General features: G+C 45.8%; 2 protein-coding genes across 9 annotated transcripts in view; one reads left to right on the top strand and one right to left on the bottom strand.

The window, feature by feature from the left end:
- The window catches only part of TFIP11 (tuftelin interacting protein 11), a 20,597-nt gene extending 7,956 nt beyond the window's left edge, over nucleotides 1-12,641 (top strand). For 4 of the 8 annotated variants that reach the window (XM_009008323.5, XM_009008319.5, XM_078336854.1 and 1 more), the window contains 9 exons: nucleotides 1,109-1,236; nucleotides 3,138-3,290; nucleotides 5,398-5,925; nucleotides 6,055-6,161; nucleotides 7,741-7,909; nucleotides 8,309-8,552; nucleotides 9,493-9,635; nucleotides 10,132-10,297; nucleotides 12,214-12,641. In XM_009008323.5, the coding sequence (XP_009006571.1) occupies nucleotides 1,109-1,236; nucleotides 3,138-3,290; nucleotides 5,398-5,925; nucleotides 6,055-6,161; nucleotides 7,741-7,909; nucleotides 8,309-8,552; nucleotides 9,493-9,635; nucleotides 10,132-10,297; nucleotides 12,214-12,569 (1,994 nt within the window). In that variant the 3' untranslated portion in view covers nucleotides 12,570-12,641. Of the gene's footprint in view, nucleotides 1-1,108; nucleotides 1,237-3,137; nucleotides 3,291-5,397; nucleotides 5,926-6,042; nucleotides 6,162-7,740; nucleotides 7,910-8,308; nucleotides 8,553-9,492; nucleotides 9,636-10,131; nucleotides 10,298-12,213 lie in introns of all 8 variants that reach the window. The other 4 variants (XM_078336837.1, XM_078336835.1, XM_078336843.1 and 1 more) reach the window with 1 other exon arrangement.
- On the bottom strand, nucleotides 11,971-21,205 carry SRRD (SRR1 domain containing). The gene is made up of 7 exons (XM_009008331.5): nucleotides 21,025-21,205; nucleotides 19,034-19,074; nucleotides 16,307-16,566; nucleotides 16,108-16,206; nucleotides 14,355-14,509; nucleotides 13,480-13,525; nucleotides 11,971-13,090 (listed from the first exon to the last, which is right to left on the bottom strand). The coding sequence occupies exons 1-7, from the start codon at nucleotides 21,189-21,191 to the stop codon at nucleotides 12,845-12,847; spliced, it is 1,014 nt and encodes a 337-aa protein (XP_009006579.1). The 5' UTR covers nucleotides 21,192-21,205; the 3' UTR covers nucleotides 11,971-12,844.

Below are 21,205 nucleotides of genomic sequence, written 5' to 3'. Positions count from 1 at the left end.
GAAAAGCACAACATTTATTTCTAGGGCTTAAACTTGTTATAAAAAAGTTAAAAAAAAGGCCGGGTGCAGTGGCTCACGCCTGTAATCCCAGCACTTTGGGAGGCTGGGTGGATCACGAGGTCAAGATATTGAGACCATCCTGGTCAACATGGTGAAACCCCGTCTCTACTAAAAATACAAAAAATTAGCTGGGCATGGTGGTGCGTGCCTGTAATCCCAGCTACTCAGGAGGCTGAGGCAGGAGAATTGCCTGAACCCAGGAGGCGGAGGTTGCGGTGAGTCGAGATCGCGCCACTGTGCTCCAGCCTGGGTAACTAGAGCGAAATTCCATCTCAGAAAAAAAAAAAAAAAAAAAGTTAAAAACAAAACTAAAAAAGTTAAACATAGGAGATACGAACTACTAAGTAAAATATGTGAGGAGTCTTATATTGCAGCTTCACTTCAGTCAGAATCAATTTAGTATCTGAATTATTGCATTTTCCCTAATAGAGGCTTCCTAATAAGTGAAGTACAGAATTTAGTATGCTGGAGTTCTCAGTTACAAATGTAGTGTTTTCTTCCTGTTCACTAAAACAATCCAAGTGGAGCAGGGCGTGGCGGCTCACACCTGTAATCCCAGCACTTTGGGAGGCCGAGGTGGGTGGATCACCTGAGGCCTGGAGTTTGAGACCAGCCTGACCAACATGGTGAAACCCTGTCTCTACTAAAAATACAAAAATAGCTGGGTGTGGTGACATGTACCTGTAATCCCAGCTACTTAGGAGGCTGAGGCAGGAGAATTTCTTGAACCCGGGAGGCAGTGAGCCAAGATCATGCCACAGCACTCCAGCCCGGGTGACAGAGCAAGACTCCATCTAAAAAAAGAAAAAAACAATCCAAGTGGAAATGGAAAACTATTTGGGATATAAATAGTCAGCAGACTGTTCTGTGGTAGCATAAATGCTCAGAAGTTTCAAATCACAAGGACATGAGTAGTGTTTTGAGGGCAGAGAAGAGCTCTTCTTCCTGAGTAGTATGTTATTTTGTGGAATGAGCAAGAAACTCATTTCACTGAGTGGCTGACAGACATACATGAAGACTCTTTTTATCTTTTGCTGAAATTAATCAGGTATCATTAACCCAATCGAAGCCAAGCAGAGAAAAGGAAAAGGTGCCGTGGGGGCTTATGGATCCGAGCGTACCACGCAGTCCGTGCAAGACTTCCCTGTGGTTGACTCAGAAGAAGAAGCTGAAGAGGTAACTGGAAGTCAGGGGATATGGGTGGGTGGTGTCCTGTGCCATTTCTAATGGCTGTTCATTCATCCCTTCATTCTGTTAGTCCTCATATATTTATTGTATATTTACTGTATGCTAGGTACTGGGCTGAAGGCTAGGGGCACCACGATGAAAGTGTAAGGCGGACAGAGCATAAACAGGCAGCTGTGTGTGGAAGTGGCAGCTGAAATGGCAGAAGGTGCTAAGGGCTGCCTCGATTGAAAATAAGCTTGGAGGTTGGAAGGTGGTGTTGACCTACTTTTATAAATAGGCTGGTCAGGGAAACCTTTCAAGAAAGGGAACATTTCAGTTGAGACTTGGCGGAAGGGTGAGCTGAGAAGCCAGAGGACACTGAGGCTCTGAGCTTGGTGGTTAAACCAAAAAGGAAGCCCTTGTGGCAGGTACACAAAGCAGAGGGGAAGTGCCTTCAGAGGGGTGGGCGGGCCAACAGACAGGCCATGACAGCCAGTTTTAGGTGCTCGGGTTTCAGCCCAAGTGCAGCAGGGAGCCATCTACTGGCAGCTGTGTGTCCCTTTTCCCCAGTGATAGAAGGGGCCAACTCTGTTGATTGAAGAATTACTCTTTTCCCATGTGAATTTATGGGGAAAGCAGGATGCTGCAAAGAAACATGTTACTCTTCATGTTACTGACCTTTTGATGAAAGAGTCATTTGATAATGGAGGATTAACCACTCTTGAGTCAGGGATTCTCAGAAGTTTACAAGTGCCAGGCACACCACAGAAGCAAATAAGATGAGCCAGGTGCCAGACAACAAGGAGTGGTGGGGACTGGGGCACAGAGGTGAGGCTGTAGCCTGTCTAGAAGGTAAATCTTTATTCGACTCTAGGTTATTGTTGCTTATGAGTATGTGGGCTCAGTATTGCCTGATCCTCTAATTTTCCCAAAGTAGCCAGATGTGTAGATACTTGAAGAGAAAAAGTGACAAGTCTTAACCAGTATGAGAAAACATCATGACAACCCCAAAACCAACTTCCGTGGGCTGGACTCTACTCCCGTCAGACTAAGAAAGTTTACAGGTTTGTTTTGGGCTGTAAACCCGAAGCCTGGGCTTCGGGTTGGATAAGCTTGCCTAAGCTCCTCCTGTAGAAAGGTTTCGCAGAGCCGGGCACGGTGGCTCAAGCCTGTAATCCCAGCACTTTGGGAGGCCAAGGCGGGTGGATCACGAGGTCAAGAGATTGAGACCATCCTGGTCAACATGGTGAAACCCCGTCTCTACTAAAAATACAAAAAATTAGCGGGGCACGGTGGCGCGTGCCTGTAATCCCAGCTACTCAGGAGGCTGAAGCAGGAGAATTGCCTGTTCCCAGGAGGCGGAGGTTGTGGTGAGCCGAGATCACGCCATTGCACTTCAGCCTGGGTAACAAGAGTGAAACTCTATCTCAAAAAAAAAAAAGAAGAAGAAGAAAAAAAGAAAGGTTTCGCAGAGCTCCTTAAGAGATACCTTTGCTTTTGAGAGTTAGGGCTTGCTTCTTTATCTTCATTTTAAAGTTAGAAACAAGGTTTTACGTACTTTAACAAATCCCTTACGTTGCATTTCTAAGTTTTACATGAGGTACATTTAAAACTAGCATAGTGCCTGCCCATTAAAACTAGCATAGATGCTGCATACATGTCGTTTCCTTGATTTTTATCTCTCCCACCCATCTGGTGCACCTGCCTTCTGAACCTCATTATTTGTAAGAGGGTGAGTGGGATCAAGGAGCGTCATTAGATAGTTTTGGTGTCGTGCAGGTGTGTCCTTTCCTTCCTTCATACAGAACCTGTAGGTAAATCTAGTGACATCTGTTAATGGTCTCAGTTACTCCGCCTGTTGTAAAAAGTGTTCATTCCTTGCTTCATCTGACCGCATCCTTTTGGTTCAGGAGTTTCAGAAGGAGCTGAGCCAGTGGAGGAAAGACCCAAGTGGAAGCAAGAAGAAGCCCAAATACTCTTACAAGACCGTGGAAGAGCTGAAGGCCAAGGGCAGGATTAGCAAGAAGCTCACTGCTCCCCAGAAGGAGCTCTCTCAAGTCAAGGTATGGGGGCCCTTGGACACCTGGTACAGGATCCACACCCCAGAATTAATCGCTGAACATTTTCTAAGGTTTCTTGGTTCTTCTAGCTAAGCTTTATTTTTTGGTACCTTGTTTTCTCACTCACTTATGGGAGTGTAATGAAAAGGAGCATGCTCACATAGTATTAATACCATTTTCCCATTCATTACACTCCCATATTTAGTAATGAATATCAAGTTCCTTCTCTCCCAGGCACTCTTCACAGTGCTACAGTGGTAAACCAGATGATGTTCCTGTGTTTCTGGAGCTTATTTACATCAGTGAATTGTTACTCTTATTATTAAAAACTCAGTTTTTAATATGTAATATTGTTGTTACATCCTTGTTATTAAAAACTCAGTGCAAGCCAGGCACGGTGGCTCACTCCTGTAATCCCAGCACTTTGGCAGTCTAAGGCAGGTGGATCACGAGGTCAGGGGTTCGAGACCAGCCTGACAAACATGGTAAAACCCAGTCTCTATAAAAAATAAAAAAATAACACAGTGCAAAGTGTTTATAATGAGTGCATAATTCCAGAGAGCGATTGTACCGTATTACTTGATCCTACCTCCGTTGTTAGATGTTTAGCTTTTTTCTGGTTTAGTTTGGGTTTTTGGCAGGTTAATTTGTGTGTAAAACTTTATCTTCGTTTCAGACATTTCTAAGGCTAGACGTGTACATGTGCAATCACCAGGTCAAATACAAAAGTACTTAAGGCATTTAAATACTCAGAAGGTTGTATTAACTCTCTGTGACCAGGAGGTCAGGAGAGAGTCTCCAAGACTCCTTAGCCAGCATTGAATATTTTTTTTTTTAAGATATATTAAATTTCAGTCACTGTACATGCATATAGAGTATTAAGTTTTCCATTACGTTTCCAAGCAGTCAAAGAACAGTGGTGACAGTTGCCTGCTGTCATTTGCTGTGGGACATATAGTGTGATAGACGTCCAAGTGTGGTCCTCAGATGTGTGCTGTTACCCTGTCTGGACAACCTGGTGAGAAATAGGGTGTGTGGGCGCCTCCCAGGAACTTTGAGTCTAGGCTGGACCTCAGGGCTCCTTTCTTCCTCCAGTGATTCTAATGCTGCCGGTTCATGGATCACACTCGTACTTAAAAAGTGGTGATGGATCTTGCCGTGTCAGAAGTGTAGTCCACATTCAGATTTCTCGTTGTCCTTAAGTATTGGAATTAGCTCATTACCTAGGTTGCCTTTGTTCAATTAGCTTTTTGTATGTTTTGTTTTAAAACGTAAAAAACAACTTTGTTATTACAATAGCAGTGTGTAGCACATTTTAGAAAATCAGGAAATAGGCAAAAATACCAAAAACATTTTCCATCCTCCTAAGATTACCGGATGTTAAGGTCTTGTTGTACAGCCTAGATCTTTGTCTGTGGTTATATGCATTTTTTAAAAACCAAAATGTGATATTCTGATTATACGTGACCTCCTTTGATCAGGACAACTTCTACTTTTCCATTAAAATATATTTTCACATCTCTTAATACTCAGTTCCTATTTAAATTTCATGTTTTCCTAAAAAAGTCTTTCCTGTTTTTTTTTTTTGAGACGGAGTTTCGCTCTTGTTACCCAGGCTGGAGTGCAATGGCACGATCTCGGCTCACCGCAACCTCCGCCTCCTGGGTTCAGGCAATTCTCCTGCCTCAGCCTCCTGAGTAGCTGGGATTACAGGCACGCACCACTATGCCCAGCTAATTTTTTGTATTTTTAGTAGAGACGGGGTTTCACCATGTTGACCAGGATGGTCTCGATCTCTTGACTTCGTGATCCACTTGCCTCGGCCTCCCAAAGTGCTGGGATTACAGGCGTGAGCCACCGTGCCCGGCCAAAAAAGTCTTTTCCATCTATCTGGCTTGTTCAAAGTGATCCAATCTAGAACTGCTTGCTGCATGTGATTTTGTCCCTGGAAGTCTCCTTTAGGCTAGGACAGTGTGGATCCCACTTTACGAAACAGTGCTCTTCTCTTGCTCTGTTGAATAATGTGGTCTTTACACACTTCCCCTGGGCTCAGCTTTGTATTTCACAGGGCTGCAGTGGTGTTAACCTTCGTCCCTTTACATTTTCCAAGGTCATAGACATGACAGGCCGGGAGCAGAAGGTCTATTACAGCTACAGTCAGATCAGCCACAAGCACAACGTTCCTGATGATGGGCTGCCGCTGCAGTCCCAACAGCTGCCACAGTCTGGCAAAGAGGCCAAGGCCCCGGGCTTCGCGCTGCCCGAGCTGGAGCACAACCTGCAGCTGCTCATTGACCTCACCGAGCAGGAGATCATCCAGAATGACCGGCAGCTACAGTATGAGCGGGACATGGTGGTCAACCTCTTCCATGAGCTGGAGAAGATGACTGAGGTCCTGGACCATGAGGAGCGTGTCATCTCCAACCTCAGCAAGGTCTTGGAGATGGTGGAGGAGTGCGAGCGGCGGATGCAGCCCGACTGCAGCAACCCCCTCACCCTGGACGAGTGCGCCCGCATCTTTGAAACCCTGCAGGACAAGTACTATGAGGAGTACAGGATGTCTGACCGTGTGGACCTTGCCGTGGCTATCGTCTATCCACTCATGAAGGAGTACTTCAAGGAGTGGGATCCCCTCAAAGTGAGTTGTTGGGAAAATCAACCTCTCCCTGCCTCTCGGTTGGGCTTGCCCTTGCATGATGAGATGGTCTGGTGGGCAGGGAGGGCTGGAGAGCCCGCTGCCCCTCATCTGCTCCAGCTCTCTCCCCAGGACTGCACTTACGGCACCGAGATCATCTCCAAATGGAAAAGCCTCCTAGAGAATGACCAGCTCTTGTCCCATGGCGGACAGGACCTCTCCGCAGATGCCTTTCACAGGTACTGCAGGGCAGGGCTCTGCACTCCAGCTCCTTTCTCCTGGGGGTTGGGAAGGATTGCTGCTGGCCTTATTAATTCTCTGCTCATGCTGACACTGTTTAGGAATTTACATTCATTTGGCCATGAAATCATTTTTTTTTAATTTTTTTATTTCCATAGGTTATTGGGGAACAGGTGGTATAAGGTTACATGAGTAAGTTCTTTAGTGGAGATTCGTGAGGTTTTGGTGCACCCATCACCCGAGCACTGTACACTGAACCCAGTTTGTGGTCTTTTATCCCTCACCCCCTTCCCACCCTTTCCCCGAGTCCCCGGAGTCCACTGTGTCATTCTTATGCCTTTGCATCCTCATAGCTTAGCTCCCACTTAAGAGTGAGAACATATGATGTTTGGTTTTCCATTCCTGAGTTACTTCTTCACTTAGAGTAATAGTCTCCAGTCCTATCCAGGTTGCTGTGAATGCCATTGTTTCCTTTTTATGGCTGAGTAGTATTCCACTATATATACACATACACACATCTGTACATGTGTATGTGTATATATAGGTGCATAGATACTTGTCTGAGCAGGTATCTTTTTCATATAATGACTTTTTTGAGATGGAGTCTCGTTCTGTCACCAGCCTGGAGGGCAGTGGTGCTATCTCAGCTCACTGCAACTTCTGCCTCCTGGGTTCAAGAGATTTTCCTGCCTTAGCCTCCCGAGTAGCTGCGACTGCAGGGGCACACCACCACGCCCAGCTAATTTTTGTGTTTTTAGTAGAGACAGGGTTTCACCATATTGGCCAGGGTGGTCTCTATCTTTTGACATCATGATCTGCCCATCTCAGCCTCCCAAAGTGCTAGGATTACAGGTGTGAGCCACCACACCCAGCCATGACTTCTTTTCCTCTGGGTAGATACCCAGTAGTGGGATTGCTGGATCAAATGGTGGAAGTACTTTTAGTCCTTTAAGTAATCTCCACACTGTTTTCCATAGTGGTTACACTATTACATATGGCCATGAATTCAGCTGACGCTTGTCAAATATTTGTTGAGTATCATGCTTGTGTTAGGTGCTGGGCTTACCTTAGGAGTACAGCAGACAGCCTTTCTACAGCACAGCAGAAAAGGCAGATGGGAAATAAGGTAGTGAGCAAATAAAGGCGGGATGCACACCAGGTACTACAGTAGAGAATTGCAGAAGTGACCTACTTGAGATGGGGATTGGGACAGTGGTCTTAGAGGAGGTGACATTGAAGCTGTGATATTAGAGGGTGAGGAGTGAGCTGATGGACAGAAGTCTATAGGTGGGAAAGCACTTGATACCTGGGAAGAGGCCCTTGTGACCCTAAGGCAGCTCTGCCAGGTGGGCGGGCACTACTTAGGAGACTGAGGTCTCAGGTTGAGAGGACAGTCACAAAAACAAGGAAGAGGCAGCCTCAGGTCTGGCCAGTATAGTAACTGGCCTGACGGTTTCCTTTCATTGGATTTCCATGCTGTTGCATTTTTGTTTCTGATTCTAGAGAGGCAGGTGGTGGTGGTGTACTTGAAAACAATCAGTGTAATTAACTAGCCCGTCCTCTGCCTTTCTCCCATAGGTTGATATGGGAAGTCTGGATGCCTTTTGTTCGAAATATTGTCACCCAGTGGCAGCCAAGAAACTGTGACCCGATGGTGGACTTTCTCGATAGTTGGGTGCACATTATTCCTGTGTGGATCTTAGATAACATACTGGACCAACTCATCTTCCCCAAGCTGCAGAAGGAGGTGGGGTGAGAGTCATGGGAAACAGCTGTCGTCACTAACCACAGGGACAGTCTATGTCTTATCTCAGTGCTGTTAAAATGCCTGGAATTAACAGAATTTGTCAACCCAGCTATTGATCTATAGTGTTAATTTCAGCCTTTTTCTCAGCACTTTTTCCCCCAAGCCACCCTCAGGAAAGAATTCATTTTCTTGATTTATTCACTAAAATTAGAATTGTGCTATTTCTGAGATGTAATACAAATGAATGGGCATACTTGTTTGGCAACGTACAAAGGACTGTAGACCTTGTCTAGAAGAGCATGAGGCCTGCTCCTCCAAGGGCAGCTCTTGCCTTTAACTAAGGGATGCATGTGACTGCCCCGCAGGCAGCATGAACTGTTTCTTCTCCCTGCTTTGCAGGTGGAAAACTGGAACCCACTCACAGACACCGTTCCCATCCACTCTTGGATCCACCCGTGGCTGCCCCTCATGCAGGCACGGCTGGAGCCGCTGTATTCCCCCATCCGTAGCAAGCTGTCCAGCGCCCTGCAGAAGTGGCACCCCAGTGACTCCTCTGCCAAGCTCATCCTCCAGCCCTGGAAGGATGTCTTCACTCCTGGCTCCTGGGAAGCATTCATGGTCAAAAACATAGTGCCCAAGCTGGGTAAGGATTTGGGGAAAATACATTCCACATCCAGCAGCTTTGGTACCCTGGTTTCTGTGGTCAGCAGTGATAATTTAAAACATAGCCTTTGCGTTTGTGAAAGTGCTTAGCACACAGTATTCCTCACTGTGAAAAGCTACCCTTTTGTGCAGAGGCTGAACATAAAGTGTAACTTGGGTCCTTTCTACTGTTTATTTACAACAGTGACTAATAGTCAACAGTGATAATATTGGACTCTGTGCCTTGTGGCTTTCCTGCTTGGCTTTGGCTTCTGGTAACAGGACAGCCATTGGAGTTCTGAAATTTTCGTTGTATTTTACTCAGGTTATGGGAGTTATTTCTGGGTTAGCAAAAAAGAAAAATTATTTAAGAATTGCTATGTTAAGAGCTTAAATTTTACCTTTAAAAGCAGGTTAAAGCCTGAGCAACATGGTGCAACCCCATCTTTACCAAAAACACAAAAACTAGCCAGGCATGGTGGCATGCGCCTGTGGTCCCAGCTACTAGGGGAGGCTGAGGCAGGAGGATGGCTTGAACCCAGGAGGCGGAGGTTACAGTGAGCCGTGATTGCCACTGTACTCCAGCCAGGGTGACAGTGAGACCCTGTCTTGAAAAAAAAAAAAGCCAGGAGCCATGACTCATACCTGTAATCCCAGCACTTTAGGAGGCTAAGGTGGGCAGATCACCTGAGGCCGAGAGTTTGAGACTAGCCTGGACAACATGTCAAAACTCTATCTTTAATAAAAATACAAAAAGCCAGCCACAGTGTGCACACCTGAACTCCCAGTTACCCAGAAGGCCGAGGCACAACAGTCACTTGAACCTGGGAGGCGGAGGTTGCTGTGAGCTGAGATGAGAACGGACATTGTCTTTGCTCTCTGTGCTTCTGTGGCTTTGCTGGTACTAAAGCTGTGCCTTACAGACCGGGTTTCTCTTCCAGGGATGTGTCTTGGTGAGCTAGTCATTAACCCCCACCAACAGCACATGGATGCTTTCTACTGGGTGATCGACTGGGAAGGGATGATCTCTGTCTCTAGCCTGGTGGGACTTCTTGAAAAGCACTTCTTCCCCAAGTGGCTGCAGGTACACTTTGTTTTGCTTGGTTTTCTTGGGGAGGGAACTGAGAGGGGATTAAGTCAATTTTCTGCCAAGGCCTGGCTGCAGGTACAATTCCATAATGAAAATAAATTGCATGGTAGGGTGGGAATGAGTTAGGTCATCTTAATAGTGGGTACCATTTATTTATTGGACATTTGTCATGTAGCAGAGGCTGTTCCAAGCACTTCATTTGCTTTATCCTGGCTCCTCTCAGCACCCCTGTGGGGTAGGCTTTGATATCCCTGTTCCATGTGTAGACATGGAAGCCTGGGCTGAGAGAGTTTACAGCACGGGCCCTTTAGCCACCAGGCTGACTCCAAATCCATATTCATAAGTGCTACGCTGTTTCGCTACTATAAATCCCTGTAGAATGGTGTCACTGGGCTGTAGAAGCAGGACCAAAACAAAACAAATGGCCCCTTCGGAAATGTTGCCTTCATTGGTTGCCATCATGGATGCAAGTAATTTTTCTTTTTGGCAGGTGCTGTGCTCCTGGCTCAGTAACAGCCCAAATTATGAGGAGATCACCAAGTGGTACCTGGGTTGGAAGTCTATGTTCTCAGACCAAGTGCTGGCACATCCATCTGTCAAGGACAAGTTTAACGAAGCACTTGATATCATGAACCGGGCGGTGTCCTCCAACGTTGGTAAGTGAGGATTCCCATTCTGGATGTCCTGGCCCCGAGTTTCAGATTTTACACATAGAAATGACACAGAATCAGTTTTCTGGTTCCAGTAGGCAGCCTAAACCTTAGGTCACACTTCTGCACAGTGACAGACTCTCACCGTGCTGATTGGGATACATGGTCAGCTGGCACCCACTGCCAGGTCTACCATGACTGAGAGGGGCATCTTCCTGAGTGGAGACTGACTTAAGCTGTCAGCTGCTGTCAGTCTAACCCCAGGGCCTGCCCTCTTTTTTTTTTGAGACGGAGTTTCACTGTTGTTACCCAGGCTGGAGTGCAGTGGCGCGATCTCAGCTCACCGCAACCTCTGCCTCCTAGGTTCAGTCAATTCTCCTGCCTCAGCCTCCTGAGTAGCTGGGATTACAGGCACGCGCCACCGTGCCCAGCTCATTTTTTGTATCAGGGCCTGCCCTCTTAACCACTGTGCTGTGTGGCCCCTTAAGGCACATCCACGCTTCTGCTCAGCCAGCCCTGAGCATGCTGTGCATATGGCACATCTTACAGTGAGGAGCTGGGCACATGGATGGACACTTGGTGACTGCTCAGCCCTTATCAACCCCATTTTACCTGTAAAACAGTAAGATCTACTGCATAGGCTAAAAGGGGGATTGTGTTCATGCTTGTGTGTAGCCTTCAATAGGTGGTGTCTGTGTTGTCAAAAACAGACAGTTCACTGTTCATGTACTGTATCTCTTCCCAAGTTCTAGGGAAGCCATTCTGCCTAGATCGTAAGTAAATGAAAGTATGTTTGTATTTCTACATCTGGGAGCCTATTTCAGCCAGTTCTGTGCTCCAGTATTGCTCATTAGCCAATTCACAGCATTGAAATGGGATCACCTAATCAGTTTTACAGATAAGCCTAGGGAGGCGAAGAGCCTGTTCAAGGTCACATAGTTAAAGAGTGGCAGTTAGAACTGGAATTTCTATTTCCTGGGTCTTTAGTTCTTGTTATTTAATAGTTAGCATATTCTGTGAAAACACAGATAAAGTATACTTCTCTGCTTCTGTAATTATCAAGGTCTTTCTAAAATCTCTTCCTTAGCTACTCCTGGCCTCATGTTTCCAAAACTGTTCCATGCATACCTCTCAGCACTTAGCACTTGTATTACCCTTAAACACCCGTCTCAGCTCCCCAAAAACATGTGTCTTTCAGGATGGAGGACCTGTATGGGTAGGTTAAAATAAGGCGAGTATGGGCCATGTTTTTCGAGGTACTAAAAGCTGCCTCTTTTGTGGTGTGAAGTGGAAACTGCAGAGCAGGGTAGAAGGGTGGGTGGGGACTCTGTTAATGTTTCCAGCTTTTTTTTTTTTTTTTTGAGATGGAGTCTTGCCCTGTTGCCCAGGCTGGAGTGCAGTAGCATGATCTCGGCTGACTGCACCCTCCACCTCCCATGTTCAAGTGATTCTCCTGCCTCAGCCTCCCACGCAGCTGGGATTACAGGCATGCGCCACCACGCCTGGCTAATTTTTTGTATTTTTAGTAGAGATGGGATCTCATCATGTAAGCCAGGCTGGTCTCGAACTCCTGACCTTGTGATCTGCCCACTTTGGCATCCCGAAGTGTAGGGATTACAGGTCTGAGCCAATGTGCCCGGCCGTGTCCATCTCTCAAAGAAGAAATCCCTTGCAGATACTTCATTTTAAAATGAGTATTTAATAATCTCTTTGGTTTCTAGCTACTAGCTGGAAACTTTCCAAGCAGTTTTTATGTGATAATGGCCAGTTGTCTAAACTCCCTCCAGAGTTCTATCTTTGAGGCAGAGCTGCCCTTCAGTGAGTCACAAGCACTCAGGCACACCCAGACCTGGGCCAAGTCAGAGTCAACTTCCATATACTTGGAAACACCTGTCCTCACTGCCCTATCTTCTGTATCTCAGGGGCCTACATGCAGCCAGGAGCACGGGAGAACATTGCCTATCTCACCCACACGGAGCGGAGGAAGGACTTCCAGTACGAGGCCATGCAGGAGAGGCGGGAGGCCGAGAACATGGCCCAGAGGGGCATTGGTGTGGCCACCAGCTCTGTGCCCATGAACTTTAAGGACCTCATTGAGACCAAGGCCGAGGAGCACAACATTGTCTTCATGCCCATCATTGGGAAGCGACACGAAGGGAAGCAGCTCTACACCTTTGGCCGCATTGTGATCTACATCGACCGGGGAGTGGTCTTTGTCCAGGGCGAGAAGACCTGGGTGCCCACCTCACTGCAGAGCCTGATTGATATGGCCAAGTGAACTGTGGCAGGTCCAGAGACTTGCACCTGAGAGGGATGTGTTGTGAATAAACATTTTAGATCACCTTCAAAAGGGTAACGCCTCTATTCCAGAGATACTCCACATCAGGCCAGGTCACAAGGGAAGGATGCAAAATGGGACAATCACTTAGCAGTGCGTGCATCTTTATACCAATTATGTGGGGTATCGTCCTCAAAACAGGAGAGCCAAGTTGATGTGAATTCCTGGCAAAGGAGTTCTCTGTAGTTTCTCCACAGCAGCCTTCCCTTTAGTCTCTACCTTAGCCAACAATGAGTACCTGACAGTGAGTTCAGGTCAGTAGCTGAAGGATCTTCTGTCTTGTTCCTGATGATTTCAAGGTCCTCACAGTCCTGATAATCTGGTTCTTCCCAAAACTCCCAAGCATCTGTGGAGAGCTGTTGTAGCTTTTGTACAGGGAACCAGTGGACAGAGGTATCATTAAACATGTCCATGTACTGTGAAGTCTGAGGAAACTCAAGCTCCTCCAGTCCTTTTAAAATCTGAGCAGAAAAATTCAAGCGTGAAAACTTGGTAGTCACAGTAATTTCCACTCTTTGGGTTAAATGTCCATGTTACTTGTTACCCCACTTTCCTTTTTAAAAAAAATAACGAAGAGGATATTTCCGTTTAAATGCTTTTGCACAATGAATTGGGTGCCCCAAGGACAGTGGATATCATGGACTGTGATACTGAGAATAAAGGAAATAAGGAAAAAAACTAAGAGATGCATTAAGTGTCAAAGCTTTCTGAAACACAGAACCATGGAGAGAGCTCACTGACAGTACACTAGCGTCACTTAGTCCCTGAGCTTCCTCACACGCGTGTAAGGATAGAATTCTTCACCGTTTCACATGCTTTTCCATCCCAGCCCCTTTATTCAGATAGATACCTTTGCAATGTAGGGATAATTTTTCTGCAGAATCCTTGCCAACAACCTAGGAATTAAAAAACAAGAAAAATAAAACAAAAAAACCATGATTAGGAGGTATGAGGATAGTTTCATTCAACTTAAGACATAGAGAAGGGCCAGATGATTGAAGTACAGTAAGAATTCTGGAAAAACTCGAGATGTGGAGTAGGTTAAATAGTTGAAAATGTGGGCCAGGCACGGTAATCCCAGCACTTTGGGAGGCCGAGGCAGGTGGGCCATTCGAGGTCAGGACTTCAAGACCAGCCTAGCCAACATGGTGAGACCCTGTCTCTACTAAAAATATAAAAATTAGCCGGGCACACTAATGTATGCCTATAATCCCAGCTACTCTGGAGGCTGAGGCAAGAGAATTGCTTGAACCCGGGAGACGGGTTGGAATGAGCTGAGATCATACCACTGCACTCCAGGCTGGGGGACAGAGCGAGACTCCCAAAAAAGTAAAATAAAATAAATGAATTAAAATAAATAGAAGCAAATACTCCAGTAATTGTGCCTATTTCATCAAGAGAATGACTGGGCAGACTTCTAAGCACTGTGAAACAATGAGGATATGGGATGTGCAGGCAGAGGAATGAAATAGCTTTCCCTGTTTTCAAAAGCATTTCTGTGTATCATCATGGAAGGGAGGAAATCGTGGCAAAAAGACTCCTTAACTTGCTTCATAGCTTGAATCAGGGTTCTGACATCTCTTATCTTTAACCCTTCAACCAGTTCCCTATGGAAAAGCATTTCCCAGTATGGAACTGTCAAGGAAACGTTTTCTGCTCGTGGGTCCATCTGAGGTACGGGTTTCACTTCAGGGCCTGACATAATCTCAGCATTCTCAGGCTTACCTTTCCTCCAGTCCTTTGAAACTGTTCCCAATAATGACCATCTTAGAAAGGGCATCTACTGACCAGTTACTCCATAAAAGATTGTTGTACAAGGCCGTCCCACAATGGAGCATGTAAAAGATGGTAGCCTCCCCACGAATACTCCGTTTCCCTTCCTGGGGATACAATATTCACAGATGTAAACATGCCCACAACCTATTCTTTACAGCAAGGTGAGGGAGAGATAAGGATGGGGTTAATAATGAGACAGGCTAAAGGATCAAATGGAAAAAATCTCACTTTGATTGTGGAACAGTTACAGGATTAAAAAGTCAGGAAATCATGATGTCCCGAAAGAACTCATGTTTACTTAACAAATGTACAAACACAATGCAGTATTAGAGGGGCTTCCTGGGTTCACACGGCAGGGGCAGGAGGGATGCTGATGTTACTTCTCCGGTATATTTCCCACCATGCTCAGTAGCCCACGTTGCCCGTGTTTCCCACCGTGCTCGGCAGCCCACGTTTCCCGTGTTTCCCACCGTGCTCGGCAGCCCATGTTTCCCATGTTTCCCACCGTGCTCGGTAGCCCATATTTCCCGTGTTTCCCACCGTGCTCGGTAACCCATGTTTCCTGTGTCACTTCCTACAGATCTGCATTCTAACTAAGTCATCTTCCAATGTCCCTGATGCACAGTCACCCCTCCTGGGAATCACGACTCTGCGGCCAAACTCTAGCAGGGAACATAAGGCCCTTTGACCCTTGCCCACCTCTGGCCTGCCTAAACTGGCAGTGGTTTCCTGAACAGCCAGCACTGCACAGCTGCCTGCAATCCTGGTTCTGTCCCACCAGCAAACTCCTGGTGGACCTTCGTCCATCCCTCCAAACACCTCTCTTGTCTCAGTTCCTACTACAAAGTTCTGCCTATTTCATTCCTCATTTACTTGTTTACAGGTCACATGACCTGATTGGAGCACCGGCTCCCAGAACACAGAGACTGGCTCCCATTTACCTTGGTCTTGGCAAAGCTCCCTGCCTAGCATAGAGCAGGCACCCAGAACGATGATCTGAACTGAGTGACAGTGTTTTAAGACCTTGCCAAAATCAGGGAATGACTCTTGTCTCAACTGAGCAAAATTTTCATACATAATAAGCAGTAAGATGGCAGTTTCAGGACACACAGGAATCAAATGACTCTAATCCCTAAGACAATGCAAAACCAAAATCAGAGGGATTTGCTTCTAATGGCCTTGGCCCTGTGCTTGAGAGATGCCTTTCTTTATTCCACAGGTCTCAGAAATGTCAAATCCCAGCTACTTTGTGGGGTGCAAATGTGGGCAGAGAATGAATCCACAATGCACAGCCAGGTGGTATGGGTTTGACTGGGTTATAGCATCAAAGAGGGATGCTGCGTCCCCCTTTATTACCTCCCTGGGACAGGGTAAAATCCAGAAAGACCTCACTTGAGGCACCCAGACTTTTATTTTTCAATAGCAACAGCAAATACCAAGTTAGCATAACTTCCAATCCGAAGTGGTGCAGACCTAATGTGATCTGGTTCATGCTATTTGTGTAGTTTTTTTCTGATGGGCACAACACAAGCCAAAAAGTAGGTAACTGATTGGCTAGTTACATCTCTCAGGCATTGCAAAAGCAAGCGAGCGATAAGAGGAATGGCTACCATTGCCAAGAATGCTCGTGTCCACAGGCAGAGCCTGGGGTCAGTCTGGTCAGGATTTCTATAGTCCGGTCTGCTCCCCTTTAATCCCTTACCTCGTTCTCACTGAGAACAGTCACACCAAGGATGTTAAGTACTTCAATTTCAAGTTGGCTGAACAGAGGGTCATACACCCAACAGTGACTTCTGGGAATCTAGAAGGGAAGAATGAGTTGTTTACTTCCACCCAAACATCTGTGTGCACCCATGCACAAGACCAGAGGAGGAGGAGATGAAAATGAATCCAAAATGTACCTGGCACTTCTCCAACAAAAGCAGCAAAAACGTTAGCTGGTTTCTAGCAATGATGCAGGTGGCAAAGTTCCCAATGCCGTAACACACACACTTCCAACGGCTGGTTCCTGTGCCCGGGGTCTCTCCTGGGATAGAGTCAGGGGCCACATCTGACTCATCTGGCGATGAGTCAAGATGCAGCTTTCCAAAGGTGTCCGAAAGAGTACCCACAGGGGCCTTCAGCTGTTCCAGATGTTTTGTGAGACATTCATTGATGGTTTCTGAAAGAGCAGGCCCCAAGTGCAGTTAGAAGGCATGCTCTGACCCCGTGAGTCAAATCATCCGTAAAAGAAGTTCACAGATTTGGGAAGAAAGAGATCAGGGCAGTAAAAGCTTTTCATTTTTCAGAGAGAAAAGCTGCCAGCCACATTCCCAAACATGCCGGGACATACAGTCACATTCACCAACTGACAGGCTGTCCCAACCCCTGGACTCCCATGGTCCAAAATCCAAGAGAATGTTGTAGCCAGAAGTTGGGTTTCATTCACAGCAGTTTCCATCTAAAACTCGAATGTGAACTCATTCTAATTTAACAAGAGGCTCCTGGTAAATGTAGATTATGCTCTGAAATTCATACTTTTAAAGTTGTAACAGGCTGGGTGCGGTGGCTCACACCTGTAATTCCAGCACTTTGGGAGGCTGAGATGGATCACCTGAGGTCAGGTCTTCAAGACCAGGCTGGCCAACACGGCAAAACCCTATCCCTACTAAAAATACAAAAAATTAGCCGGGCGTAGTGGCGCATGCCTGTAGTCCCAGCTACTGGTGAGGCTGAGGCAGAACTGCCTGAACCCCAGAGGTAGAGGTTGCAGTGAGCTGAGATCGCGCCACTGCACTCCAGCCTGGGCAACAGAGCAAGACTCCATCTTTAAAATAAAATAGGCTGGGCGCGGCGACTCACGCCTGTAATCCTAGCACTTTAACTTTAGGAGGCCAAGGTGGGCGGATCATCTGAGGTCCAGAGTTTGAGACCAGCCTGACCAACATGGAGAAACCCCATCTCTACTAAAAATACAAAATTAGCTGGGCTTCGTGGCGCATGCCTCTAATCCCGCTATTCAGGAGGCTGAGGCAGGAGAATCGCTTGAACCCGGGAGGCAGAGTTTGTGGTGAGCCAAGATCACACCATTGCACTCCAACCTGGGCAATAAGAGCGAAACTCAGTCTCAAAATAAAGTTATAACAAAGAATGGAGTATACCTCTCAAAATCACACCATAAATGGCTAAAAGTAGGAACACTGAATGTGTAAAGAGTTTAAAGAAAAGGTGCATTGAGGCTTCAAGAGCCTAATGAAAAATACTCTGTTTAAGTCTTCTCATGTAGAGGTAGGTTCTCTTTCTTGTCTCTCCTTTTATTGTTCTGGTACTGAATTTAGCAAAACAAAAAAGCCCGTGCATTCCAAAAAATAAGATACCAATTTTTCCCTTAAGAAACCAGCAAAGGGCCAGGCACAGTGGCTCACACCTGTAATCTAGCACTCTGGGAGGCCGGGGTGGGGTGATCACTTGAGGTCAGGAGTTCGAGACCAGTCTGGTCAACATGGTAAAACCCCATCTCTTCAAAAATACAAAATTAGCCAGGGGTAGTGGTACACGCCTGTAGTCCCAGCTACTCAGGAGGCTGAGGCAAGGAGGATTGTTTGAACTCAGGAGGTGGAGATTGCAATGAGCTGAGATCATGCCACTGAACTCTAGCCTGGGCAACACAGTGAGATTGTCTCAAAAAAAAAAAAAAAAAAAAAAGGGATCCATCCAGAACAAGAACAGCAGCTACTTTGCTGGAAAAAAAAAAAAAAAAAAGGAACCAGCAAAGATATCTTTAAATAAGACCCCAGGCCAGGAAAGGTTGCATGAAAAACTGGCTCTTCAGTTTTGATAGAAGAATTGGTGAAGACATTTTGGATAACTTGACAATGGATATCAAGTTGATCACTGCCTTTCATTTAACTCCACTTCTGGGAATACATCCTAAGAACATCATCCTGAGTTTGGTAAAAGCTTTATGCATAAAGTTGTTCATCGCAAAATTATGTATAATAATTTAAAAAGGCTGAGTGTGGTGGCTCATGCCTGTAATCCCAGCACTTTGGGAGGCTGGAGGTGGGAGGATCACTTGAGCTCAGGAGGTAGAGGCTGCAGTGAACTATGTTTGCACCATCGTACTCCAGCCTGGGTGAGGACTGAGACCCTGTCCTAAAATAATAACTGAAAAACAAAGGAAGAAAACTAAATGTCCCTCAATAAAGATGATATGGTCTGCCCATTCCATGCATAAATATTATGTTGCCACCCACAACACAATATTTTAAACAATACTAAACAACCTCCACTATGTTTAGGAGCAGATTATAACTGCATGAGGAAAAGGCTACATTGTAATATCATGGAAAAAGAATAGGATAAATATAAATTTCAGCAATAATAATGACAACATTTATTGCCTTGTATACAGCAGGCCAGCATTTAACTACACAGCTTCAGTTCTCAAAACTACAGGATATACACATTATCCCCATTTCACAGATAAAGAAACTGAGGCTCAGAATTAAGTGCCAAAAGACACACAGTTGTAAGGGGGAGGAGTTAGTACCCAGCAAGTTATCCCTCTGTGAGGCAAAATGTCCTCAAATGAGAACTGATTCTCTTTTCTGCCCTACAACCCCTACCCTTGGCCAGGTGGTACCTACCTAGTGCTGAACTCCAGAAATCAGAGATCAACAGGTCCTTCCTGTTGAGAAAAAATGGCACAGTTATGTCCCATTCATTTCAGGGCTGCCCCCAACATTAACTTTCCTGATCATGACCTGAATGGATAGAGAATGAGGTGCCCTGCAATGTAGGGCCCACCCTTACCAAGTGATAGGAGGGGTATATATGTTGAACATATCCAGAGCCAGAGCACATACTGCTGGGGTTCAGAGAGTGCAGGAGAGAGGACGCTGGAGGAGGTTTTTGGTTCCCAGAGAGGTCTATTCTCAGTCTACAACAGAGCCTAGCATAGAATTGCATATTAATAAATGGTTATTAAATGCTCAGAATTTGCTTTTCTGAGCTTTAGTTTCCTCATCTCTAAAATGGGGATAAAAATCATTCCCAACACGGAGGAGTTTAGAGGCATCAAATGAGTTAGCATTTACATTTTAATACATAATGAAAAAAAAGGGTTAACATTCTTAGCACAGTGTCTGGCACATAGCAAGTACTCAATAAATGGTCTTCGTTATTATAAACAGTTCTAAGGGGAAAGTAAAGAGACAAAAGCAAGTATCTGGGCTGCCTTTATTCAAGTCAACTGGTTTTACAGACCCAGAGCAGAAAAAGTCAACAGCGAATTCAGATCAACTGGATTTAAACTGACAAGCCACGGCCAGAGATAGTGATTATGTGGTTCAGAAAGGAGTACAGAGAATTGAAAGTCGGCCCAGAGGCTGCTGCACGTTCCTCACAGAGGGTAAAGGAGAGAGTTCTGATGTACACAGGAAAGCCTTATGAACTGGTAAATGAATACATAGATAAGCATGTAAAATGCTGGCTCAATCTGTACTCAGGCAATGGTGACTGTACCACACTTGGGTGTTGGGAGAAGCAGGGAGCTCCTGGGGAATACTGAAGCAGTTGAGGAAATAGTGACAATGTCAAGGGATATGAAAAGCACTTTGAGATCTCCAAACTCCCAGGCACATTCACTCTCACTGGCACCCTCTGAGAACTTAAAAAGAACCGCAGGTCCTTTTTATTCAGGCTGAGCCAAATGGTCAGCAAGTTTCTTTTCACAGGTAAATTCTGGGTCATTACTGAATCTTGATCCTAATTCTAGGGGAAAGGAGCACACAAAATTAAATCTAATTTCTTCCCTTGTGAGGGCCCTTCAGATGGTGATCTGAAGTACTAACTAAAGCTGTTACTTATTGAGCCTAAACAGAACTGCAAATAAAGGCAATAATACTAAATAACAATAAGAGGTAACATTTATTGAGTGTTTCCTCTGTATTAGGCACTCTCTATGTACTTTCTAAGGTACGGAGCAAAGTATGTGAGAATCTGGGCTGGGATAAGCATCCAGCATAATGGAGAGCAGGAAGCACTGGTTTTTATCACAAAGACCTGGGTTTGAAATCTGGTTCTATATATTTTATTTGTCTCTTTGGGATTCAGTGAGCTACCAGCATACTAGCGTGCCTGCAATGTTTAACATAAAGTGTGTAGAATGATTAAGCCAGTGTCAGGCACACAACAGATGCTTGATCATGATAGCAATCACGTGTTCATGTTGCTGCCCTCGTGTTACCACCACCAATAATACCAACATCGACATAATATTAATAGCAAACACTGTCACAGTGCTTATCAAGTGCCAGAAAATGGTTTCCGTTTACTTATTCATTGAATCCTCAAAACAAACCTAAGTATGTACTATTTTCGTCCCCATCTCACAGATGAGAAAGCTGAGGCACAGAAATTATAAACTGCCCAAGCTCACGCAGCTGTAACAGGGAAGACAACCTTCAATTGAACGTTTACTATAATCCAGACCTTTAATGAGCTCGTTACCTACGTTAAATCCTCACAATAACCCCTTAAAGGGTGTGCATTATATTGCCACTTCATAGATGGGGAGACTGTGGCTCAGAATTGCCCATGGGCGCAAAGACTCCACCAGGGTCGACCCTGCACTCACCCAGCGTTCGAGATGCGACGAAGCACGACTCCGCTGTCAGCCTCGAATTCCGCCTCGGGGTCCCGGGGCGCCGCTTCCCTCCGCCGTGGCCGTCGCGCCGCCGAGCGCCTCTTCCGCGGACCAGCCGCCTGCCAGGATTCCGGCGCGGCAGCCGAGGCGGAAGCCATTGGTCTTTGACGTC

The sequence above is a fragment of the Callithrix jacchus genome, chromosome 1 (assembly GCF_049354715.1).
Source record: "Callithrix jacchus isolate 240 chromosome 1, calJac240_pri, whole genome shotgun sequence".
Taxonomy (NCBI): domain Eukaryota; kingdom Metazoa; phylum Chordata; class Mammalia; order Primates; family Cebidae; genus Callithrix; species Callithrix jacchus.
Note: the sequence above shows the minus strand (reverse complement) of the source record. Positions and strands in the feature narration are given on the sequence as shown.